This window comes from Meleagris gallopavo, chromosome 1 (assembly GCF_905368555.1).
Source record: "Meleagris gallopavo chromosome 1, MGAL_WU_HG_1.1, whole genome shotgun sequence".
Classification (NCBI taxonomy): Eukaryota; Metazoa; Chordata; class Aves; order Galliformes; family Phasianidae; genus Meleagris; species Meleagris gallopavo.
This window is the reverse complement of record NC_139404.1, coordinates 11,935,790-11,958,370: the sequence shown is the minus strand read 5'-3', so window position 1 is coordinate 11,958,370 and position 22,581 is coordinate 11,935,790. Positions and strand designations below refer to the sequence as shown.

General features: G+C 37.0%; 1 protein-coding gene across 11 annotated transcripts in view; it reads right to left on the bottom strand.

Moving 5' to 3' along the window:
• Positions 1-22,581, bottom strand: part of MAGI2 (membrane associated guanylate kinase, WW and PDZ domain containing 2) — a 710,219-nt gene that overhangs the window by 117,470 nt on the left and 570,168 nt on the right. For 10 of the 11 annotated variants that reach the window (XM_085216633.1, XM_085216640.1, XM_085216656.1 and 7 more), the window contains one exon: positions 3,144-3,779. The exons of the other annotated variant lie outside the window; for it this stretch is intronic. In XM_085216633.1, the coding sequence (XP_085072759.1) occupies positions 3,144-3,779 (636 nt within the window). The remainder of the gene's footprint in view (positions 1-3,143; positions 3,780-22,581) is intronic. 11 annotated transcript variants of the gene reach the window in all.

Here is a 22,581-nt window from a genome sequence, read left to right as displayed (position 1 = left end):
ATACCATCACACTTGAGTGCAGTCATTCCCTCCATCCTTTTGAAATATGAAGTCTCTTCTTTCCCTGCATATGCTGGCTGTTGATTTCATGAGCTTGAGGGAAAAAAGCTTTTTAAATGCTGTAGTATGCATATTACATGCATAAGGGAGAACATTCTTTGCTGTATAAAATGCTTTTTGTCTGTTGTGAGAATATAACTAAGCCACTGTTGATCTGTTTTGTGTCTCCAATGTAGCAACGATCACTGGATGAGAGAAAAATTGAGTCACTTACAAAAATGAATTTGTGACAGTAAACTACGCAGTCAGGCCATATCCATTTCAAAGACAGAACACATTACAAGGCAACACACAACCTTATGCAAAACATTCTCCCTCTTCCACAAGCAGGAATATTACTTGGGTATTAATCTTATAAATGGGATGCTAAACACAGGATGCATATGGTAATGATGAGAAGGGATGGTACTATCCATCTGTCACTACACATTAAAGGGTAAAAAATAAAAATTGGATATATGAGTAATGAAAAGGTATGCCTTGCTTCAACAGTGTCACAATTAAATATTTTAGAATCATAGCAGGTTTTCAAAGAACTAGAATTCTGTTTTATATTCAGATTATCTCACGTCTAAATCATACAAGCAGTTTTTATTCATTCTTTGTAGGAGATATGTGTGAACCAGCTATCCCCAGTTTCTCTTACAGCCAGTCAAAGAGAATATGTACTTTTAGGGTACAGCTGACTTATTCAAAACATCTACGCTGAAATGACATGAATTATATCCTAGAAAGGCCTATTTATCTTCTGTGACTATTAAAGGAGATGTGATGACCAGCATAGACACCATTACCTATATTATAGTGTATATTTGGTCACACAAATGCACTGCCTTTCCCTACAGATTTGTGAAACCACAGGCAGTCATCCTACAACCATTCACCTATTTCTGTTAAGCTATGACTTAGTCACATCTGAGGTAGTGAAGCTTTGTCTCATACACCATACTTTTTCACTTTTTATTTTGAATCATTCAAACAAACGGACCTCTGCTTTTTATTTACTGAGACTATTTCCAAGGCTAACAAACTAGTAGTCAAATATATTCCTTATTTATTATGTACGGAAATGTTTAATGGTAAAGTTAAATTTTCATTTGTTCTGTCTCGGCCCATTAAACTTCATCACTCCATAGTGCTTCCAATCAGTTCCTCTAGACTGAGTCATTGTTTTGCCATGAACAAACCATGCTCTGTTTCTCTTTGCTGCATAGCTAAAGAAACAAACAAATGAAGAAAATCCAACCAATGTTCACTCCCATCAACAGAAGGCTGAGACTCAGGAATAAGTTACTGCATTTGGACCACATATTTTGTGTCGACTGGGCAACTATAACTACCTGCACCTCTGTGTTCAGCCTGAAAAGGGCAAAAGAGTGTAAATACACATATATATTTTGAGGATTGAGCTCAGTACATTATATCTCATCTTCCATGACGTTGTATATAAAACAACCATAGCACAGTTAATGTAGCAGAACTTGTTAAACCAATACGTCGATCAACTTGCTTTGAGCATGAGTCTGTGTTCTCAGAAGAAATTCTCCTGAGAGAGAGAAATTATCCTCACGGGCCTGAGTATGTTTTGCTTCAGGTTTTTTTTTTTCTACTGTCCAGCACTGATTGCTGAAATATCTATTTTGGTGTCTATTATTACTCAGGCTTGCTCAACATACTGGATTTCACACTCCACTTCTCTCTGAAGATTGGTGTTCTGAATTGTTTTCCTCTTGAGGTGGATTAGGTTTCATTTTGCAAAACAAAATGTCATCTTTTGGTGTGCTATTAACCCTTCTAATTCCCTTCATGCTCTTTATTGCCATGTAATGCTCCCTAATTTCTCATAATTTTCAAGGAAAAAAATGCAGCTTACTCTTTTTTTTTTTTTTTTTCTTCAGATTCTTAATATCTGTTAAATAAAACCAGACTGAATAGTAACTTCTATAGCAACCTTCTCTAAGTCTACATACTTTCATAACACCACTGGCTTTTACTCATCAGTATTAATTAGGTTTTCTTTCAAGGAAATGTTAGATTCTGTCATCTGTAAGTCATTCCTTTACACATAGCTATTAAAAATACTGACTATGTGAATCTGCAGATATTTGTCATCTAATGTTTATTATTTCTACTTTGTGATAAAATATGACCAGATTCCTTCTTCTAATGCTCTATTAGTTTTTAAAACATTTGGCACATAAAAATACTAGAGCTTCACTTTCCAAACTCTACTAATTAGAATGAAAGTAACAGACATTTCCGTATAGAATCCCCCTCTTTTTTTCTTTTTCTTTTGAAGCATAGAGTAACATACATTCAGTGACATGAATGACTTGAGAGGAATAAAGATCTTTAATTAAAGACATTAAGTCTTACTATTAAAATAAATGCTCATAACAAAACATCATGAAAATGTGTTTGGCTAAACTGTTAAAAGCTGCTACTTATCACTGATGAAGTGTTCAGATTTCTGTCATTATTGCTTTCTTACAGATAAGTATTGACTCTCCCTCTCTAATTGTGCATATTTATGTTTACTGTGTCAGGTTAATCCCAAAAACGAAGTTGCTAGAAGCTAGTTTTTAAAGGAGAGAAAAATATGCTTTGTTTGATCTTTGTTGTTCAGAAAGAAACAAAACAATTGCTATACAGGAATTTTACAAAGAAAAAAGACACAAAAGAGCTTATACAGACTAATAATCTTGTAAATGGCTGAAAGACTGCTCCAATTTTGATCTACCTTGATTATGCAATATAAGAAAATACATACAAAGCTTGCAGCACTGGGTTGGGGTGATAAGAGTTTACTGCACACATCACACATAATACTGAAGGGTGAAAGGTCCTGAAATACTCTAGTTTTACCCTTATACAGAGTAGGGATTGTTGACACTCAAAACACAAACATTTTGCCTAGAATACTTAATTGCAGACATACTTATCCAGTACCAATAGTGTTACCTCCCACAACATGGAAATTAATTTCCCATCTAGAACACAAGGATGTAGTGAATATATGGATGTCTTATGGTTTAGAACCTTTTACACACATTTTTGCAATCGTACAGACTTTCCAAACTTACCTCCTCTATGGATAATCAAAGAAGTTTCACTTCCAACAGGACATTCCTTAAGTATATCCACTACTTCTGCATGGCTCAGGTTCTGTACATTCTGCTGGTTGATCTCAACAATGAGGTCACCTTCACACAAACCAGGACATCCCTGAATGTCTAGAATTTGCTTCACCCTCTGTCCTGTAGGACTGTCTGCTATAGTGAAGCCAAAGCCCTGGGCCCCTTTCACAATGGTTAAGGTCATAAGTTCAGCTTGGGTGGCCCCAGAAGAAGCCATTGATACATTATCATCATGGGCAGGTGGTGGGAATGTGCTATCAAGCTGACTATCTGCTGGAATGGAGTGCAAGGAGTGTGGTGGTCGATCTGTTACGTCTGGAACAGACTGAGAAGTCCTAGAAATGTATTCCAAATAAGTTTCATAGTTATGTCTTCCATTTACCACTACCGGAGGCCTCTCCATTACTGCAAGGGGTGGCACCATGCTGTTGGCAGGATCTTCAGGATCAAAGGGCAAAGGGTATCCACGACATAGCACCAAGTTGACACTCTGACCAATAGGAACAGACTGGAAGAGTTTGACTACATCTGCGTGAGTATGTCCAAGGACACAAACTTCATTAATATAGACAATCACATCACCTGGAAAGAGAAGAAGAGAGTGACAATAAGAGAAAACTTTAGTAACTGTACGCTGTAGATTTTTTTTTAATGAGATAGATCTCTATTAAAAAAATAAAATAGATTAGACCAACTTGTTGACTCAAACAGCTGAGACAAAAAATTGGTTTGTCTGCCAACAAATGTACAGGTAGACAATGGTTGTACTATTTCTTTTCTGTGGTAGCTCACAGCTGGAGAATTAAGCTGGATTCAGGAATATACCTTTTCTTAACTTTCTTTCCTATTTTTCTACGTTTTTCAGTGTACTCCACATATGACTTTTTTTTAAGATACAGTGGTAGCTTATTTGGAGGGCTTCTTATTAAGAAATATTGTTTGTTGAAGAGTAAAAGTAAAGAAGAAAGGAAATAGTAAGTACTTGTGGACATGAGAATCAATGAACAGAGATGAAAAGCTCAGCTAACATGATTGAAGAAATACTTCTTTCATTGGACATGATATTGACAGTTTTCTATTAAATGTTGTTGCTATAAAACATCCAGAACTACTACAGTCACTTCCTATTCTAGGCAGAAACTAAACTGAATCTCCCATATTGAAGAAAAGTTCAGTGGTATTTTGCCGTAGCTGTGATGGTTTAAGCATGATGACAGGACAAATTTGGTACGTAGATATAATAGCTTTTTATTAGACAAACTGTTATAGTTGAAGGAATCTAGACAAACACCAGAAAGACAGTTTAAGATTTCCAAATTTCAACTAAATCAGCTTGTCAAATGAAAATAAAGATGTTACTTTTATGTTCAGAATCTTGTACAGAACTAGCAGTCAGAACATTATGCATGAAAGCAGAATGCTTCAAATCAACAGGCTATTTGTGGGCTATTTGCTCCTGCACCAATCATATTTTTTAAGGAAATTTCAGAAACAGATTTGTTTTCCTTCTTATTGTTAGAATGGATATATGTATTAACATTCATAAATAATTTTAAGGTAATGTTACAGTGTGCATTAAAATAAAAATAAGTGATTTGTAAAAACAATATTCAGAATAGTTTGTTGACCACAGCTGGTTTGCACTTTAATGAAACAACAACAGGAAGGTTTGGTTAGAGAAGTCTGCAAGTTGAATTATTTTTTTTAAATCTTCTTATTATCCTACCATTAATTAGGAAGAAAAAATCATTTATACAGACAACACGATGAGGTGTCTACAAGGTATACAGTTCAATAATTGACTTATCACAACATATTGTTTTATAATGATATTTCAAAACTCAGCAATAAAATGAGAATTATTTGGGGAGGAAGAGGTAGTTTATGTGGAATTGCTTTGAGTATATTTGTGAAATTACATCTTTCAAGTGCTTAAATCAAAAGATCTAATCAAGCAAACTGAGGAAAAAAGAGCATCATCAAGATGCCAGTGCAGGAAAAGGCAAAGATTGTTTATACATGAAAATGAAATGGTCAATTCCCACACAGTCAGACTATCTAACAACCTGACAGTAATTAATTGCCTGTGCACAAATTGTGATTTGTTGAAAGATTTCTTCAGAGAGTGTTCAGGGAAAAAATGTGAACAGAATTTGTTAAAGTGTTTGTGAATAATATTGACAAATAATAGGAGCCACAAATACAGTCTTAAATGTGTGATAAATAGATTTCAAGCTATAAGCAAAAGCAGTATGTTCATTTTATAGGTGGTGCAGAAGTAGCTCCAGTACTTCAGTCTTAAGCAGCTGACGCTATAAAAACAGTTTTTGAAAGTCAATATATTAAAGAGAGAAAGAATTTGCTGTATGACATTATAGTGGCAGCAGCTGCAATTCATTGTGATTTGATCATGCCCTGCTATAGAAAGATCTTACCTGCTCTCTCATCCCTGGCTTCCACATTAGCAGCGAGGCTGACATTGCTCATAATAGGGTGGATACTGTTGAGCTGAGACCTCTTCAATACATGCTCCTATTGCAGTAGCTTACGCCTTCATTGTACCCCTGTAACTTTCTAATCCATGCAGTCTTTATTTCCCTGAGTGCTGGCAATGCAGATATGTAGTGGGAGGAGAGCAATCTGTTCATCCTCTCTTGCAACACTTAAGCAGAGGGTGCAAAAGGATCAAAGCATTATTTGTGCATGGCAGGGAAACCTTGTCTGCTTCACTTTATATATTTGTACAGCATTGCCTGTGTTTTAAAGCTTAAAACAAGATGTTTTTCAGAAATCAGGAGATTAGATAAGCTAACTGATGTAACAATAGCTATCCAGTGAAAAGAAATTAGCCAGTGCACAAAAGGCATGGCAAGAAAATATACAGCTGAAGTCATCCCTTCCCCCAGTCACTGAAAAGGCAGAAATGAACATTCAGAGGTCTTGGGTAAGAACTACTCAAAATAATGAAGCTGTATTATCCCTCACAAATTCTTCAACATTTCCTCTATCCACATTTTTAAATATTCTTACGCTTTCTGAGGTTTAATGTGAACAGTGTATCTAGGGCACACTCTGAAGCCATAACTCACAGTTGATCTGTTTGAGATCCATAATGTTATATTGTCATATGGTGAACATATGGCTGAAGGTTAAAAGGGATGAGGAGGAAGGTATGAGTTACCAAGTTCAATTCATGGTGAAGCTGCAGTGGTGTTAGCCTGGGAAGGAGTTTCAGATCATGAGACATGAAGAAGGATTAAAAGGGGTTAATTTCAGAAATTGTTCAAATATATCTCTGGATTGGAGGAGTTTTTTCCAGCTAACTCAGTTGCCAGGCTGAGAATTTTTTATTACTGACACAGAAAAAAATACCCAGCATTTGGTAGGAAGAGAGAGATAAGTTAAGAGCATTACAGAGACGGTGCCATGCTAATGCAGAGTTCAAAACCTCTCTACTTTAGGAAAATTTCCTGAAAGGTTCCTGTAGCAGTTACCTCCTGCTGCTTCTAATAATAATGGATGCATATGGACAAGCATAATTGCTATCTCCTTTATAATTCCTGCACGAGTATTTGAGCAAGACAGTCTGCCTCCAGAAATCACAGTTCCACAGTGAGTGGGTCCCCTCAAACTTCTGCGAAATGTTTAAATTAAGCATCATACTTTGTCTGGCTTTTAGAACTAAATGTACTAAACTGAATAGAGTTTGTTTCCACAGTCAAAGACTGGCAGAGGTTTGATGGGACCTCTGGGTCCATCTGGCCCAACTCATGCCTCAGCATGGACCCCAGAGCAGCGTGCCCAGGGCCATGGCCATGTGGATTTTGAAAATCATCAAGGAGACCTCGCAGCCTCTCAGCAGCCTGTGCCACTGCTTCATCACCCACACAGCACAGAAGTGCTTCCTCATGTTTAGATGGAACTTCCTGTGTTCCCGTTTGTGCCTACGGCATCCTGTCCTGGCACTGGGCAGCTATGAGAAGAGCCTGGCTCTGTCCTCTTTGCATCCTTCCCTCAGGTACTGTAGACACTGATGAGATCCCATCATGTCTTTTCTTCTCTAAATTAGACATCTCTGCACATCAGTGTCCCCATTATGATGTCTTCTCCCACATTTCCCCAACATTTAAAAAATCTGCACACGCACTACCAATCCTATCTGACTTCAGGGATAAGGGAGACAAGGCTGCTATGCAGAATAGGCAGTTGAATGGCACTCTCTCGATGAAGTAGCAGCTTTGCTACCCAGTAAAGTGGGCAAAAAATATTCTGTCCTTCATCTCAAACACCTGCACCATCACAAGAACAGATTCCACTTTCCATCAGTCAACATCCCAATTCAGTATTGAGTGAAACAATTCACTCAGGATACTGCTGGCAACCAAATTTGTCAAAATGTCTTCAGAGTTCCCTCTGCCTTATTCAGGCTCTTGCATTTGACTGACAAATTTAGGATCATAGGTTTGAACCCAGTTCCCTGCTGTCAAATACAATGTAGTATGTTAGACCTGGCAAAATTCTATGTCTTGTTCACAGGCATATCCATCAGAGTCCAAAATATTTCACTTTGACTAGCTTGTTCTGCTTTTTAAAGTTTCATTATTATTAATTACTTTTTCCTGTAATATAAATGGAATCAATCCCTGATTTCTTGCTTAAATGTTCTGTTATCTGTATATTTTAAAGCAATCAAATAAACAAAAATCCAGGAGTAAACTATCATTATCATTAGCCTGCTGACTAATAAAGAAATCTGTGAGCTTTGACACCTCCTAATGACAGATTATTACTTACATTTCTGTCCTTTATAACATTACAGAGTCAAATCAGAATCTGGAGACCTGTTATTAACTCTGCAAAAATACTTTTTTTCACCCATGGAGTGCTTGATCCAAATTCAATCTGTGAGGTTTTTTTTTTTTGACATCTGTGAATTTCTTATCATTACTGTTTCTTGCACATTCAGACCCCTAACTGGAGTTTTTATGGTACCTCAGTGAACTGAACTGCTTCCTGGAAGGCCCTTGTCATTGGTACTCAGACTCCTTTCTACTTCCAAGTCTGAACTCAAAGAAAAGAAGGCACACTAGGTCTTTGTTGTTAACTGATGACTTCATCACAATCTAGAAGAAACTCTGTGATTTGGTGGGGGCAGAGGCAGCCCTGTTCTCCCCACATAGCCAATGCAGTCTACAGCAATGGAGCTGAAAACAGCCCATGGTTTGGCAAATCAGCATAGGAGCACAAGGAGAACCAGCTCTGTGAGACTCAGGATGCTTTTTTTTTTTTCCTCTTCCTTTTCTGCATTTATACCTTTTGTAACAACTACTAACTTCTGCATTACTCATTTCTACGTGTATTTCTCAGCCATACACTTCAAATTCTGCATGTGCATATATTGCATGAACTTCAGAACTAACAAAATATAAGGTGAACAACGTGATGACTTTATTGAAGTTTTTGCTACACCTGCCCACCCACGTTATGTACTGCTATTGCTAGCTACTTCTGTCATTTCCCAGCAGTGACCTTGTCTTCTGTTTTTGCAAAGTACTGCAATACTGCTGGCACTGTGGCCTATTACTAATAAATTCTGAGCTGCTGACATGTTTCCAGCACTGAGACACAAAATGTCACGGTAATTCCAATAACAGCACATGTGACTGATGGTCACGGAAGAGGAGAAGACTCCTCAGAAATGAGAAGTTTTTGTACATGCACATACATCTACCAGCAGCAGCACAAAGAAGGAAGCAGCACATGAGAGACCAGCTCGTTAAACAGTAGAGACCAAATTATATTCTGAAACTTCGAGCCTCAGCTTCACTTCCCTTTCCATAGGTGTTAATTCAGTGTGTGAATAGTTTCTGTTATTAGTGGGTATAGTCATCTGTTAGAACACATGAGATTTTGAAAGGCTCTATGTAAACAGAATTTCTGTTTTCTTCTACAGCGACCTCTCAAAGAACCTTATAACATCAACTCGGCTCTAGATACTCACACTGTAGCAGCATAAGTATTACAAATGGAAGATAAAACCTGGGACCCTGCAATCAGTGGAAGCCTATTTTTTTTTTTTTTTAATGTGGACCTAATTTTGCTAATTTTAATCACATAATTACTCCTGTTTTGAAAATAAAAATTACTGAATTATAATCACTTCTTAAAGAAGGTTGCAGAGTGAAGTGGCTATTGCATATTAATACTGAAGTAGCTAAAATACCTGCCAAGGAAATTCTCACTGTTTAACTGCTAAAACTTACCAAGCCTGTTAGTCGGGAGATGTGCATTCTCATCATAGCCACAGCCACAAACTGGAAGAGGGCTACACATTTAAAACTGAAATGAAGAGGGCTGCTGGGACACATGATGCTCAGCTGCTTTTAGCTCAGAAATAATTTCAGGACAACTTGCTGGTGTGTGAGCATGCTGAGCAGCCCATTAAAATATATCTTTTTAGACTGGCAGAGAAAGGCTATTTCCTGGTCTTCATCTTCTACAGAAAGTTTTACCCATCTGCTGACAAACAGCGAAGCTGACAGGTCACTGCCTTACAAATATCTGCCATTCACTCACTGGGCTCTTTGAGGTTTGCAGGAAAAATCAGAGCATAATACAAATAATTAGTTATTAAATCTGGCAAAAATGAAATACAAATGTTTCTCTGTGCATTCGGGCCCTCAGACATGGTCAGATAGCCCTGACTTTTCCTCTTAATGAAACCTGAGCAATAGAGGCAAACAGCTGCTTATCACATTTTCAAGTCAGCAGTTCTATAAAGGATCACTGCACAAGTGCATAACTCCAGCTAAGATTTGTCCCTGCCATATGAAGGACTGACGTGTGAGTCAGAATAAAACTTAGTGCCCTTGTTCAGAACTTTGCTTCCTCTTCAAGGGGGAGGATTTAACACAGACATGACTGCAACTGTACCCAAGACCCAGATCTGTTGAGTAAGCAGGTGCCGTTTTTATCAAATCAAATTTTCAGAACCCGTTTTAATTCTGCTCTGACCCAATGCACATGCCTAATTAAAAAGCTGTCTATTCAAAATTTTTGTGCTTAACCAGCATGTATCATGTAATTACACCCAGCCAGATGTGGATTAGTGGAAGAAACTATTTACATTTCTGTTTGTACTTTGCATACAGTGGTAAAAGCTATTTAAATAGAAGCATTTAATTTTTTATTTTATTTTATTTTTGGGGGGAAGGAATAAAACACATTCAAAAAAAAAATCCAAAGACCTTGATTATTTGCTGATCCAGTGTAAATATGAAAAATTGCAGAATAAAATGAAAGTAAGTAAATAGCAAAAGAATACTTGAATGTGGCTCGTAAAGTGCTAAAGAGCAGCAGATTCTCATCTGAGCTAAACAATTTCTCACTTCTTCAAGCATCTGAAAGCATTTTAAACAGCTACTTTCCAAAAAAAAAGTAATTGTCTTAGTTTCAGCTGGGACAAAATTTTTTTTTTGTTTTTTTTGGAGTGTCTAGTATGATGTTTTGGTTCTGGAAGGAAAACAATGTTGATAACACACTGATGTTTATAGTTGTTGCTAAGCAGTGTTGTACAGAGCCAAAACCATCCTCAGTGAAAGGCCCAAGGAGCTGGGAGGGAACAGCATTAGGATTTATACTGGCCAAAGGGATATTTGATACCACATGACATCAAGCAGAAGGTCAAAGGAGGAAGTTTATTTTACTCTTCCCCTGTTCAGGGGCCAGCTGGGCATTGGACTGGATGACGAGCTGTGAGATATGGTTTAGTAGCTTCTGGTAGCAGTGGTAATGAGAAGACAGTTGGACTAGATGATCTTACAGGTTGTTTCTCGTTTCCAACGTTGTGATTCTATGATTCTGTGGTTGAGGGGTAGTGAGCAATTGCTTGTGCATCACTTGTTATATACCTTCCTATACATATACATGTATACAAATAGGCATAACCATTCTCCTTTTCCTTTTCCCTATCTTAGTAAATAGTTCTATCTCAACCCATGAGTTCTACAATTTTCTCCCCCTGTTCTCTCCCCCATCCCACTGGGAAGGGGAGGAGTGAGTGAATGACTGTGTGCTTCTCAGCCACCTGCCGGGTTAAACCACAACAGTAATTATTCCAAAGATGATAAGTAATTTGGACACAAGACCACATTAAAAAATAAAAAAGTCAAATTTCCAAGGCAGCCTTTTATTTACAAATTATGTAAGCCTATCGTATCTAGGTTTTGCTTGCAAGAACCAGTTTCTCATCCTGAAACTCCTGGTGTGAATGAACTGAATGACAAAACATCAGTGGATGTGAAGAGGAAGATAAAAAATGCATGCCATGTTTGCATAGTTATTTGGGAACACTTTAAAAGGTGTCACCATGCAGAGGCTCACGCAGAAATCAAGTCCTTTTTTCCTTTAGAAAAAGAAGGTCAGAATTTTCAACACATTTTTTTTTTGTACACACATTTTATTTCCGTACTCGGAGCATCACATTTATCTAGGTAATGGCTCCCAGGAGGAGGGAAGTAGGCCCGTGAGCCTCCCAACAGCCAAAGGGTATTGGCTATGGTAGAGCCATGTAAATACTGAGCAGCGCCTCTCCCCACTGGGAAGCAGGCAATGCCTCCTGTTCCTGGTGAAGGGCATTTTCTGCACATGTACAAATGTTTTTATATGCTGAAATATATATGAAGCTGGGTGTTTCTAGTAAAAGGCAGTAAGGTTTGATTTTGATTTTTGATTGTGACTGTTTGCTCAATACTCCATTATTCTTGATCCACTCACAGTGCTTATCCAGATGCCTAATTTCAGCTGCCAGTGAAGACCTTCTGATTTTGTTATCAGGTTTAAGCTAAGATTAAAAGGTGTGATGTGCTTTTTGTGCCATCACTCAGGTCTCTGTTCTGCTGACCACAGCACCTGCTGGCATTCAGCACCTATGGAAATCAGGTGCTTGTTTCAGAGGCAAATTGTGGCTGTGAAGCCAATGGGAACCAAGACTGAAAGTGCAGCCTTAATGTGTTTTTTAGCAAGGTCAATCATTATATGTGTTCAAGTACTTCCCATAAGAAATGTTTACAATTACTGTTGTCCCGGGCACTGCTATTAACACCACTAAATCACTTTCAAAATTTATGCTGAAGAACTTGTCTCTGTCTAAACACCTTGTGCCAGTCATAATGAACTGTCTGATCATTTATTGCCACCTCCTTGGCAATGTTGCCAAACTAGAAATTTAGAGTATCTATGTGTGTATGTATGTGTGTGGATATACATAAAAAGAAATCCTCAAATCTTGCTGCATCTTGAAGGCACAAGGTTGGCACCCTGAAACCACCACAGACAAACACTTCAAAAAAAGTCTGGATTACCACAGATTAATGTTTTTATATAACTTCAAGGACAGGAAGTATTATATTTATATTAAAAAGAATTTACATTTTTTAAATCAGTAAAATAATTCCCAGTGAAATATATGTATTTCAACTACTAGCCTACTACCTGTGAGTATCTCAGTACATTTAATATAGAGTCATCTATGGTTACCAATTCATTAACAAATATCTTCTTCAAATGTAACTCTAGTACGAGAGTCTTCTTACTTAAGAGTTTTATAAACTCTTCTCAATCTTTATTAAGTTTATCTTAGTATTATCTCTATTTTCTTTCTTTCTTTTTTTTTAAATAGTAAAATCATGAACAGAATTACTTCTACTACAGAGAACTTTTAACATCATTTCTATTCCAGGAAAGCTACAGAATAGTTTCTTAGGAATGTATAAACATATTATTTTAAAATTGTGTAGTAAAGAGCAATAGAGGAATTCCTTTTTTCAGACTTTACTGTAATTTTTCCAGGCTAATAGAGGGTAATCAATTATCTAACTGACCTTCCTTCCAAGCAAATGTTATCTGACTATCTCTGGAGCTTCTTTCACTACCAATCACTCATTTTCAAGGACAGTATATTTTTATTTTTTGCAAAACAATTTAACACCTTCACCACTGATTAATTTCTCCTTTGTTTTTCAGCCTATTCCTGAACACTACACTGAATCTAAATTACAGCTTGCTTAATAATTTATTGGTGAAATAGAGGAAATAATAATAATAATAATAAAAAAAAGCCCACCTACCACATTATTTAAAACTCACCTGCTTTATAAAAAAAACTGAAATTCCAGCCTACCATTGGTTAGACAAAGGTCAATTTTCACTGCTACAGTTGCAGGACTAAGAAACACATTCTCCTTTTATGAGGATTATTCAACCTCCCAGCATTTAATCTGCCTCCTCATATGTCTTGTTCGCCTTCTCTGTGTTCAGCTTTGGCTTATTAGCGTTCTGAGAAGGAGACTAGAATATTCACTATTCCCGTACAGTTTATAGCATTGTAGAGACACATTTTTGTGTGGCTTCCCTTTTCCTGTAGTAAATACTTGAACAATAGTAACACCACTGCAGGGTAAATATTCTTTAATTTTCCAGTGAGAAGGAAGGATTCAGCTGAATGGTTGGAATCTAACTCTTACAGAAATGAAGCTGTGTTATGGATATACCAGTAAGTGTTCAATAGACAAAGCTCAGATTATACAAATAAAGATAGTATATAACAACACACTACCTTCCTCTTTAGAAAAGCATTAATTTTCTACATGTTTAAATTTATTGTTAATTAGCTAATGAGCAAATGTAAATTAAAACAAGTTATTAAGAATGACTGTCATCCCATATCAGACTTCTCTATTTGTCCATACCGAAAAAGCAGTCTCAGTAGGCTTGCCATCTCCTAGTGTTCTCACTAAGAATCATCCCTGGGTGGCCTTTAGTTAAAAAGACCTTCTCAAAATGTACATTATATTAAACTTTTCCTTGAAAGATTATCACTTATTTACATATGCTTCCATAAAGTATTTCCACCCTGCTCCTGAGAAAGTAGATGCCTCCTCCTCTCCTGAGGATGTACTGTTTCATAGAATCATAGAACAATTAAGGTTGGGAAAGACCTCAAAGATCATCTAGTCTAACCATCATGCCCACTAATCATGCCCCTCAGCAGCACATCTCCATGTTTTCAGGGACAGTAGCTCCACCACCTCCCTGGGCAGCCTGTTTCAATGACTCACCACTCTTTTGGAGAATAAATTGTTCATAATAACGAACCTGAACCTCCCCTGGTGCAACTTGAGGCTATTCTTTCTTGTCCTATCGCTGTTACTTGGGAGAAGAAGCCGACCCCCACCTCGCCACAACCTCCTTTTAGGCAGCTGTAGAGAACAATAAGGTCTTCCACGTCCATCAACAACACAATTTGTGGCCAATTGGAGGTAGTAGCTACAGTGACAAGCTATTCTTGGAAAATTTAGCTCAAGCTTATTTTGTGCACAACTTACACTTATCTGGGCAACCTATGAAGATGGTGAGAAATGAGATGGCCAATTGGCAAATTTCCTTTAAAGTTGCATGAAAAAGCGGATGGAGAAGCATAGAAGAGAAACACATGCAGGAATGCAGCATGTAACAGACAGGAGATAATTACAGAGTGGCAATGGATGACAGTATACACAATAGGATACAAGGATGGAAAGATCAGGAAGATCTGGAGATGCAAATGTCAGCAGCAGAATGCTAGAGAAAGCTGAACGGAAACAGACTTGGGCTTGGTGCTCTGTTCTTCCCTGTCTCTAAAAACAATTTCCTAACCACCTTACTGACTGTGTTTCTGCCTTGAACATGCTGGTGAATCTTTCTCACAAAAGGAATGTTTTAAAAATTGATAGTAATTTGTATCAAAGCTACATTTGTTCTTTTTGCTTCTTATAACAGTTTGAGTATGAAATTGCTAATTTTTAAGGTTTGCATGCGCACACTGCTCACAGATGCCCTGTCAGAAAGCAATTTCCAGACAAAATTCACAGTAGGGTGACAGCTGCATATATGAGTCATTTTTAAATGTACAGTGAAAAGTTATTGATTCTGTAGGGATTACAATCCCAAGAAACTCACCCAAGGTTAAAATAAAATGTCCAAACAACCCTAGGTACAACAATGAAAGATCCTTGTCTATTTTAATTCTTTCTCCATTTAGTAAAATCAAGAAATTGCAGGTTCATGAGAATAATCCCCAAATTGTCTTCATGAATCAGTCAAATCAAATCCAGATCTGCTGACAATGGCAAGGGAGACATCTCTATAAATAACTGTGTCCTACCAGCAAAGTTCAGCATAGCTGAGGGAATGGATTCTGCATTTGTTTAACTTAGTGTGCTTTGATTTCACAGGGTTTACAATGGATACTTCTATAGCAGGAAAAAATGTGTCCTTGTTCATAGGACAATAAACCAAATTGTAAATCTATTAAACTTTTACGAGAATTGAAAACAATGAACTAAAGAGTGTAATTACAAAATATCACAGTTACATTTCTTTTCCTAATTTTATACTAGTGAAAGAATGTTTATTACATTCGCAGGTAATATTTAGAAGATCACAGCATTTCCAAACTGGCAGAAATTTAGCTCTCCTCAGCAAGGGACCCCAAAATTGTTTAGCACTGACAATTTTTATAGACATAAAAGCTAAATAAATCAGTCGTTGTATTCAATGTCTAGTGATCTTGGCATATTGTAAAGTGCTACTGAAACGTTGTCAAGACTGGATCTCAAGAGTTAATAAATATTTGGGATTACAGTTAAATACTGGAAAGAAATAATTTCTGAAAAGTTCTATCATTTTATTTCCATTAGGATAGAAACTATTCAATTTTTCCACTATTATTTCACAAATCTATGTATTATCATACCATACGAGAGAACAATGAATTCTCTTGGCAAGGCATATTCATATTCGTGGTGCTGGTAGGTTGATGGTTGGACTAGATGACTTAGTGGTCTTTTCCAACCTTTACAATTCTATGACTACACTCTGATTAACTGGTTACAGTAAATGAGGTTTATGCAGTAAAAAAGTCTGAAATGCTGTTAATGTAATTACAGTAAAGTTGCTAGTTCTACATATGACTTCATATGCTAGGGATAACTAGCATCAGATGCTTCTCAACCTCATTATACAATGTTATATGACAGAGATCATAAATAGAGAGGGCACTAACACTGATATTTGTGGTAACCATATTCATTTTCCTTCTCAGAATTTACCAGCTTCCAGAATTTATTACAATGATTTGCAGATTGAATGCTGAGCATCGTGAAGCACTCCTAGCAGAACTTGTCTGAAATGCACCTTAGAAATATAGAGGTACACAGATTTTCACATTTATTCAAATATCTTTAGGTGCTTCAAAAGCAGTAATGATTTAGAAGGAGAATTAAAGTTCCAACTGATCTAAAGTCTGCTGATAACATAGGTGATGCTTTTCTTCAAGCTGTGTTTTCTTGTGATTGAAGGCACAGCACAGCCTGTGCTCTGATGGGGCTGACACCCTCCCCCCTATGATGAGCTTCAGGCTGTGGCTCTCAGCAAAAGATGAGGATTCCCTGCAAGCCAGCATAGCAGAAGAAGACTGGGAACAGAGAAAGTGAAGACATCACTTAAAATGGAAATACTGAAGAAAGTAAAGAATACTAGCAATGAAAGGAGAAACATGGTGCAGAGGATGTTTAGAATAAGATTTATCCAGTATCAGCAGCCACTGTCCTATACTTTGGCCAAGGAAGCTGAAGGGGATTTGCACAGTTCCTACATAAATAACCTTTCATGTACCCCAAACGTATCAATGCAGAAAATATTACAATAATTACAGTCAGAATTGTCAAAAATGAGCTATGAGTCAGATGGCAAGTTTTCTGCTCTTGTGAGGAAGAGCTGTGTGCACATATCAGATGTGCTTTTCCTTCACGGGAGTGTAGTCAGCTTTTACTTTGGATTCTAATTAAATATTTTCCCAACTTGGTTCTTAGACAATCTCTGAATTTCTTCTAATGAAGGATTCTTTCCCTCTCCACCGACTCTGAAAAGAAGTAGAACAAATCATCTGTGTTGTCATTGCCTTGTAGCTATGGGGAGTGTGTTAAACCAAAACTGTTTAAAATGAGTTTGAAATGACTGATAATATATTCTTTTTTTTTTTTCCACTTGGACAAATAGAATCCATTTGGGAAGGATGTTCTAGAGGCATAACAAAGATTTTGAATACCTAAGTAAGACCCAGATGTGCTCAGACACCAACAAGACGTGAAAGAGATTAAAAGCTGTCACCATTAAAAGATAAATTAGTTATGTGAGTGTTATCAAATTAAAAAACAGAATTAAACACAAAAATATGAAATGTGCATTCAGCTAATGAATACTGTTGCACCAAATTGACTAAAGTGTAAAGAGATGGAAAAAAGAACAAAAATTTTACAAGCTTACTGTTATTTCTCTTTTCCAGCCAAATCAGGATTTAAAAGAACATTTAATTCCATCACTGATAGAAGTATAATAGTAAGGCTACAATGCATGAAACATTTACATTACTCTGAAGGAGTTGGTTTTATATATACATACCAATCCTAAGAACTGCCATTGCAAAATGCAAACAGAGGTAAAAAAAATTATCATGGTAGCCTCTGTCAGATCTGAGATCGGGGAAAGGAACTTGCTGATGCTGCAAGAAAATGTAAAATTCTTGCTCAGTCTGCTGAAGCAGATACAACAATGCTGTACAACATATAGTACATCAAGGAGTAAGTATACCACAGCATTGGATAGAGCTGCTCTTACATCAGGAGGACTAACTGGCTTAACCCATCAATTTTCTCCTTCCAGTCTTCACTCAGAGAGGAATTGTTTCAGATTTCTTTTATGATATCGAAGTCATAGCTCAAAATAAAACAATCATATGTGGAGAACAATAGACTGAAGATTGCCTACATGCATTTGATGCATTTGCATTGTTCAAACAGATCTTGAAATACCAAGACAGCACTTCTTATTTATCACTTGATTTTGAGCCTTTTGTGTAATCCCTTCTTGCTCTTGCACTTGTCCTGGTTTTTCCCTTCCCCTGCATTAAAGATTGTGTGAGAGAAATCGAGAGAGAACAGCAGTCTAAATCTAGACCTGCTGCTTATTGGATAGAACATCCAGTAGAGGGAAAGCTCAGCTCTTCCTGTAAATCCAAGTTGGAGGGTGTTTAGTACAGAAGCTACAGTGGAAGAGAATTAGTTCCCAATTCTCATGCACAACCCACAAAAGGCTACATCAACATGTGGATGCATTTCGGTGTTGGAAATGAATTTTGGGACCAGACTGACCCTCTGCAAAAGTGGCTGATCCCTAACACAGAGGCCCCCAATGATATTCATGATATCTGACATTATGAAATGAGGATATAGTTCATCTATCTCCATGAAATCCTAGAAACCTGGAACTTTTTTTCCTGAAATTGACTAAATTATATATATATATATTTAATATATATTAAATGTGTACATATATTCATACTTATTCACACACATATACAATTATACGGAATTATTCATCCTGAGCACATCTACGCACAGATAAACACACATAAAAGCTGTCTGCCACAAACATTCATAATTCAAGTACAGAACCAATATTATAGTACTATCTATTGATCATTTAAAGATACATTCAGATACTTTCTATATAGAATACACTATTGTTTCCTAATGGATTGTCTCTAACAGACTAGCTTAGAAAAAAATATATGTGGAAGGGTGACATAGAATTGGATTATTCCAGTGATACTCTGGCTGAGATTATGCCTTTGAAAATGACTGTATAGGATGCTGCTGTAAAATACCCAGTGTGCAGACCAGCCTCAGGGAGGGCTGATACTGGTGTCAGTGCTTGGAGCCACAGTCACACTGGGCCATTGTATCTATACCTACACATATTCTATAGATAAACATGCTGCTTTCCAAGCTTTAAGAGAATCATCAATTTTAAGAGTCTTGGTAAATAGAAGGTATTGGTGGTAAGGAGGTCACACAAACAACTATGTATTTTATGAGATGCATTTTCTGGGTTGGGATTAGATAAACATCGCCAGTCTGTGGCCCTCTGGCTGAACTAGATCAATTAAAAGTCCATACAAATAAGGAACATCTTGGTTTTGATTCCTCACTTAAGTTTCTTAAGCAAATGCTACTTTCAGTTCAAACAGTTTTAAAGAAAATTTTGCATGCCAACATTTTTGTTAAGATATTACTTCCGTTTGACTTGAAATTACATATCTTACATCCTAGGAAAGGAAAATTCCTCATTCTTGTAGCAAATGTAGTGTTTAAAATCTCACCATCCCTCATTCAGAACTGAATAGTCTATAAAAAGACAGTATTTACAGCATGATGGAGCTTGAAATAAAAATCCATCAGGTCAGCACCTTGGATGGAGCAGCATATTTGTCATAAACAATAGTTCAAGCATAATTACTATTATTATCCTTTTTTTCGCAAAATAATTCAGAAAAAATATATTTAAATAAGTAGAACTGCACTAGATATGATTGAATCTCTTATATAATAGCTGACTGTATTTCCTTCTGATGAAAGCAATGATGCAGTCAAATGTGGCCTAAAAAATATACTGTCTGATATACAGAAAATAATTGGAATAGAACAGACTAAACAGACTGCTCAAGACAATCTATCAGAGTACAGAAAGCTTTTTAGAAGTCTGAATAATGTTGCTGCCACTCTAACCTGCTTGGAAAATGACCAGAGGTAAAAAAAATTGCATTTTATACTTCTCTTGTTGATATCAGAACAACAAAAAAACAACTTCAAAATAGATACCTTTTACAGTGATACAAAAAGAATGAACAAAAAAATGTGCTAAGTATTTTGGTACAGTGAGTTGCACTGAGACGCTGCATGATTTTCCTGTTGAATTTACAGAGGGATCTAACCAAAAGCCCACCAATAACTTGATGGGCTAAGTGCAAGGGTGATATCTGGTTTGGTAGTATGGTCTGGTGAGGGGCAGTGCCTATGCTGCAGACAGACCCTTTGGCTCACCGGAGCCCACCTTGGGGCCACAGCTCAGGCATGTTAGCAAGAAATTTTCATTACAGGTTTCTAAACAAAGAAGCCTTTTATTTTATTTTATTTTATTTTAAATGTCAGTATCATCAATTATAAAGAGGCAGATGTATAAGTGGTGAAATAAACTTTGCACTTCTTCCAAAGGCTAAGTGAAACAGGGTCAGAGGAGAAGTGCTCTGCTCTAGTATCCCAATTTGGTAATGTACAGCAAAGGATGCCTTAGAAGTGAAGTCACAACAGAATTACATGAAATGTCTCTGTAACCTCCATTAGCTAAAGGTTCACAAAGTTCCTGGAATGTAATTTATATGCCTGAAAATGTTTTTTCTTCTCTAATGCAACTCTGGATGTTTTTATTTTATGTGATGCATCAGATAAGAGACTCAGAACACTGACAAAAGAACGAATGTACATGTGATTTAGCACAGACTTCTGTTGTAATGTACCCCACACATCTAGATACATATAGCACTCAGACATCTTGCTATGATAAACCTCCATCGGGTTTCTTTTCTTCACTGTTTGAACTAGTTACAATGGGGGATGCTAACTGCATTACTTACTCCACTTTACAAAGCTCTGAATTGACTATTTCTCATTTTTGATGGGGACACTGAAGTTCTCAGATTTTAGTCTGTTCAAGAAGTACATTTGATAAGTGCTAAGTTGAATTTTCCCCACCCTACTATAGAGCAGAAACTGTAACTTAAAAGTAATTAATTAAATGATGCTCAAGTATTCAGAGTTTAAAATTTGCTTTAAATGTTTGCTTTAAAATTTGTACTGTTTAAAATTTTTAACTATTCAAGGCAAATGAAGAGCTGAATTTCTGAACGCTTGGGTTTTATGCATTCTTACTGTATTTAATTTTTAATACAAAATGAAAAAAAATCTGAAACTGAGCTGAATGTTTACATTTTGTTTTGATAATTGAATGCTACAATAAAATTATATATAAGCAAAATTAGAAGAAAATTGAAGGTGTAATGGCTGATGATACTGAAAAGTACAGTTCTAGGTTATTAACCTCATTAGTGCAGTATGATCTCACTTTCCCCATCATCTCTTTATACAGAAAGAAGTTTTTACCCCTCCTAGATTATTCTTTTTATAAGGAATAAGATGTCATTATTTATTGAATGAAACTGCACATGAGATGATGATGACTATTATTTTCTATGTATATTTTTGTCTGTTCAAACAAATAGCCAAATCATGTGAGACAGATGTTAATTATACTTGATAGGAGAGAAGTTATTTCTGCAACAGTAGCATTTTTGGCAGGCACTGAGGTCATTGCACACTGCTTACTCAACTGGCAACTTCCAAAACTTACAAAAGCTGTCCTAATAAATATCAGAATTATGACAATGTATTTATCAGCTACCAACCTAAAATGTCAAAATTAGAGAGTCTGCAGATTTTGTATGATGGAGTTCAGACTGAAGAACAAATGTATAGGCTTCTGAGAACTGTCATATGCTCTGGTCTTGCGCATGGCATAGATTGTGCATATTGTGATGTGTTCATGTTCCAAACAGAATTTCTGCTTTTTTTTACCTTTACTATTTTGTATTTTATTTTGCCACCTTTCTTAATTTCTTTATGATCTCGTTCTATGCTAAAGGTATAGCACCTGGTGGCCTTTTATGATGGTGTAACTGTATCAATGGAAAACTGAGGAGCCACTCATGTCATCTATCTGGATGTCATAAAGGCCTTTGACACAGTAGCCTACAACAGTCTTCTCTCCAAATTGGAAAGATAGGGATTTGATGGGTGGACTGCTCAATGGATGAAGAACTGGCAGCAGGATCAAGTCCAGAGAATGGTGGTTAATGGCTCAAAGATCAGTGAGGAGTGGTGTCTCATATGGGTCAGTGCTTGGATCGATACTCTTTAATATCTTCATCGATGACACTGACAGTGGGGCAGAGTGCACCTTCAGCAAATTTGCTGATGACACCAAGCTGTGGGGTGCGGATGACATGCCAGAGGGATGGAATGCCATCCAAAGGGACCTAGAGAGGCTTGAGCAGTGGGCCCGGGTGAATTTCATGACAACAAAACTAAGTGCAAGGTCTTGCACCTGGGTTGAGGCAACATCCACTACCAGTACAAGCTGGGGGATGAAACAATTGAGCACAGCCCTTCTGAAAAAGACCTGGGGATAATGGTGGATGGGAAGCTGGATACAAGCCAGCAATGTGCCCTCACAGCTCAGAATAATGGCCAGAAGTTAGAGAGGGAGGTGTTCCTGCCTCTCTACTATGCGCTGTGAGGCCTCACCTGGAGTAGTGCGATCAGATGTGGAGTCCTCAGTATAGGAGAGACACAGACGACCTATGCTGGGGCACATCCAGAGGACTGCTGCAAAA